Source organism: Tupaia chinensis, unplaced genomic scaffold (genome assembly GCF_000334495.1).
Source record: "Tupaia chinensis unplaced genomic scaffold, TupChi_1.0 Scaffold000496_1, whole genome shotgun sequence".
Classification (NCBI taxonomy): domain Eukaryota; kingdom Metazoa; phylum Chordata; class Mammalia; order Scandentia; family Tupaiidae; genus Tupaia; species Tupaia belangeri.
Window position 1 is genome coordinate 75,774 of NW_006160008.1, and position 4,479 is coordinate 80,252.

Below are 4,479 nucleotides of genomic sequence, written 5' to 3' on the forward strand. Positions count from 1 at the left end.
GCTCTTCCTTGGCCTGGCGGATGGCGCGAGACTTCTCCAAAAGGTCTTGGCAAACATTAAGGAGCAGCACGAGCTGGAGAGAAAGCAGCCCCCCCACCTCCCCAGCCCAGCAGAAGGAACGGAACTTCACGGGAAGAAAGGGTGGCACAAACAGCAAAACGAAGCACGAACTACCCTGGTCCTAACCTTCGAGGGGGTAGGCTTGTTCAAAAGAGCAGCTCGCACCCTTCTTTGGAGCCTGGTCTATTGACAGGGTCACCCTCAAGTGAACGGAGACGGGCATACTCTCACAGGCTAAGGCTATAATGCTGGTGAGGGGAGAAAGGACGCAGCGCCCACCCACACGCCTCTGGAACAGCACTGCGTGGTGGCTCTAGGCCTTCCATCCCATCCTAAGCAGCGCTCTATCCCACCAGTTAAGGAAACCCCGAGCTCCATGTGGGGTTTTCAATGAGTCTATCTTCCCAAACCGTCAGAGAAGTGTTGTAACAGGCCCAGGGAAGGTGCTGAAAGAGGGAACAGCTTCTCCCCTGGGGAGACCACGCGTCCCTGCAGACCCACACTCTCATTCTGGGTAGCCACAGGATACAAGTCTCGATGTTGGCTCCCACGATGTAGCCGTTGACATCGAAGTTGATGCGAATGAATTTGCCCTGAGGATGGAAAGAGAAGAGCTCAGAGCTCCTACCTCAGGGAGCTAGGCACCCAGGGGCAGCTCAGAGCCAGCCTCTACCTCCAGTGGGTATGACCTGGAGGGAGAACCAAGACTGCCTGCTGCAGGCAGGGGGCCTATGCACCTGCACGGCCTTGGTGCTCACACTTGGAAGTGCCTGACGGCCTGAAGCCAGGAGCCCAGGATGTGCTCAACCTGTGCCCCAGTTCCTCTTCAGAGAGCAGGAAAAGAGCTGGCCCTCTGGAAGAGCTCCTACTGCTCAACCGGGCCCTGGCACCAGCAGGCACTCCCTGCTCCCTCGCTGGCTTTCTTCCTATGAAGGAGCATGAGGAAGCTACATATATGGCTTCCTACGAGGGCAGGACAGGCCACGCCCACCGGGGCCCGCCCCTGCCTACTCAACACAACAGAACTGGGCGGCAGCAAGTCTGAACCGTCCCCATGCTGAGGGAAGGACACGCAGGCAGAAGGCAGCAGGTGCCACAGCTCTAGCCAGGGCACTACCACCCACTACTTACAAATCGCGAGGAGTTGTCGTTCTTCACGGTCTTGGCATTCCCAAAGGCTTCCAGGATGGGGTTGGCCTGCAGCAGCTGCCGTTCCAACTCACCCTGCAAGGGAGCCCATACAGAGTGAGGGCCAGGCAACGGCCTGGGCTACCAGCCTGCCAGCCAGGTGGGGCGATGATGGCAGGGCCAACTGCATGCCCAACGTGCCAGGAGTGGAGGCTTCCACTTGGGCCCCGCCACTCCAGCATCAGCTAGGCCCATGTCACTTGGGTGCGACCTTCGACCTTCCCACCAGGCTTTTGCAAATCTTGACCAGTTGCGCTTGCTTCCGTGGACAGATGGGCCACTGGCCCTAAGAAAGGAAAGCAGAAGTTCCCTTGGCTCTGGGGTCTGGTACCGACAGCCCAGACCTGGCGTGGGGGCCATGTCTGAGTGCAGCACGAAGGGGCATGTGGCATCAGCCCTTCTGTGCACCATCCCTGTGTGCCATCTTCCCTCCAGACCCAAATGCTCACATCTGTCCCCCTTTTCACAGGACAAGGAGTCAAGGGAAGGTCAATTCACAACAGATACAGGCTCACCTCAATCCCTAGGTCCCAACACTTGATTTCCTTCTTGGCCCTACCCTTACTGCCCCCCACCCTCCTCCCACCGCATCAAGTGTCTGAGCAGGGAATGAGCAGGCCCACTCGGGTTCCGTCTGGAGCTGTTTAAGCAACGCCAAACATCCTATTGCAGACTGGCAGTGCTCGTGGTGGACAAACGTCAGGCCCCTCATCTTACTCAGAGCAGAGCTGCCCATTTCACAGAAGAGGAAGCTGTGGCTGAGGGAGGAAACAATCTACCCAAGGTCATCCCGCTATCAACCATGTCAAGGCTTCTACCTAACCCTGGACCATGGCCAGCTTCACCCCTGCCCCAGCCCCACGTGTGGGCTCTGCCCTGTCAGGCCCAAGCGACTCTGGAAGCAGCCTTCATCCTTCTCAGCAAGTCAGGTGATCTCAGCAGGTCAGGTGAGGACGCACACTGGCTGAGAAAAAACGGACCCCATCCACCTCAACACCTGGGTATGCTCAGGGGACAGACCCAACACCAGGCCAGGAGCAGTTCTGCATGTATTCTCAGGGCTGGAGGCAAGCCAGGACTCCACGGGACGGCGGATGCCCAGGAGTGGTAAGGAGTTGAAAACTACTACCAGCAGGTGCTCCCAGGAAAGCACGAACCCTAGCTTTCGAACACATCTGCCACAGGTGAGACCTGTCTGCAGAGCACCAAGGGTGCCAGAGTCTGAGAGCCCGCAGAGACCAGAGGGCACCGAGGACAGCCTCCTTCAACAGCCAACCCGGCCCAGGAGTGAAGGCATCACTCTGGGACCTGCTTGCAGGAGGCCGGGGCCACACCCACGAGCAGGCTCTCCGTGCATGCTTGGCAAGAGCGGTGGTGGGCTCCGGCTCCCACCCACAGGCCTGGGCGGGCCTGGCAAGTCGGCCGAGGCAGCCCACGGAGCCCAATTTGGATGAGTGGCTCCCCACCCACTAAATCCTTCCTCTCAAAGCACACTCCAGGCTGCCAGGCTGGGCAGGCCACTCCCCTTCCAGCAGACAGGCGCAAGTGTGGTCCCCACCACAGCCTATGCCAGCCCAGCATGGAGACAGAGCTGAGGCCTCTGCTTGGAGCCATGCAGAGTGGGGCCCCTGGGCTGGCCCCGGTTCCAGAGCTGAGCTCCCTGCTGACAACAGCAACGGCTCACCTGTGGGCTTTTCTTTACTGGCAGCTAAGTGGGCACAGGAGAGACCTTTGCTTCTCCAGGGAATGTGCACAATCAGAAATGCAGCATATGCTCACAGGTTTAGTTACCCATCCTGTACTCCCTGGGAGGTGCTTCTGCCAGGGTGCTCAAACTTGTGCATAAACCACAGGAGGGAACAGTGGTCAAAGGACACTTTTTAGACTGTGACATCTACCTGGAGAATCCTTCGCCCAAGCTCTGTCTGCCAGTATAGCCCCGGCTCAAGGCAGCCTGGCTTCCCCACAGTAAGGTGAGGTTTGGAATGTCCCAGCTGGGGGAATCTGGATGAGCGGCTCAGCCACTGCGGGTCCCCTCCCAGAGTACGCCACAACAGACCCCAGAGGCAAGACCTGCACAGCAAGTTCAAGAGCAGTTCAGGTCCCCCGCACGGGAAATCAGAACCAGCCTCAGGAATGCAAATCGACCAGCCTGGGGTCCGAGCATGGTCAATGCCAGGGGTCACCTATCTAATCACTCTGGCAGACTAAGGGAGGACAGGGTACTGTCACAGCCCCCGGGAGACAATCTGTCCCCACTTACTGCCCCCAAGACCCCAACATGATATCTTCCCTGAGGGCTTAGGACTTGCCTCCCCTGGAGCTGGAGCCCCAGGCGTAAGGCATGTGGTCTCTTCACTATTACTCTCTAACTGATGTTCCCGTCCTCCCGGCAGGGAATCCAGTGTCACCCTCCCGAGAACCAGTCACATAGTGAGCATTCAACAAACAGTTGGGAAATGGATTTGGATTTTACTGCAAATTCTGAGATGGAAAACCAAAGAAGACAACTCCTAACCTCATAGCCTTGTTTTTAAAATAGACCTCCTAAAAAGAATGGAAAATAGGGGGTGAGGAGGGGGAGAAAAAGAAACTTTATTGCTTCTAAATATAACTCCTAACACCCCATGGAAAAGATTAAGAATGTCTTGAGAAGCTTGGCATAACAAAAGTTACTTTGGTCCGATTCCCAAAGACTGTATTCCTTAGGAAATTCTGCAGGACGCACCCCAGGTCTGCATGCAGACACACACGCCCCACTTACTTACAAATGTCGTGCAGAGTTTGCCAGTGAGGTGCAGCCACCAATAGGGGCAGAGTCCCCAGACGGCTTTGGGAAAGGGAACCTCACTGGCACTTGGAATTCAGAGGAGAGTTTGCCAGTGTGTGTTTGAGAGATGGAGACAACACGCCCACGGGCGGCTTAAGGCTGTTCACTTAACCTCTGGGAAACCCCAGCGTGGGGCCTCCACAGCACGGCTTCCAAATGGCACGGTGGTGGCAGGCGAGGAGGCCAGCCATCTGCATCTGGTCCGGACCCCTGAGCACGTGCTCCGGGACAGCAGATTCTCACTCTGCCGGGCTGAGGTCGGGGTCTACCTAGGGCGTGACAGCTATGGTGTGCCATGGGGAAATCTGGACGTGACCAGAGATCTGAGGACAGCTAGGTGGTGAGACCCGGACCCGTTCTGCAGAAGTTATCATCTCAGAGTGCACAGGAAGTCACTGTGA

The 4,479-nt window shown here is 57.2% G+C and overlaps 1 protein-coding gene across 1 annotated transcript in view; it reads right to left on the reverse strand.

The window, feature by feature from the left end:
- LOC102469772 (myosin-9) overlaps positions 1–4,479 on the reverse strand; it is a gene marked incomplete at its 3' end in the record, with an annotated part of 58,289 nt that overhangs the window by 28,929 nt on the left and 24,881 nt on the right. Inside the window, exons 5-7 of the mRNA XM_006156535.2 lie at positions 1,192–1,284; positions 590–653; positions 2–45 (exon numbers count right to left, since the gene is read on the reverse strand). Of these exons, the coding sequence (XP_006156597.1) occupies positions 2–45; positions 590–653; positions 1,192–1,284 (201 nt within the window). The remainder of the gene's footprint in view (position 1; positions 46–589; positions 654–1,191; positions 1,285–4,479) is intronic.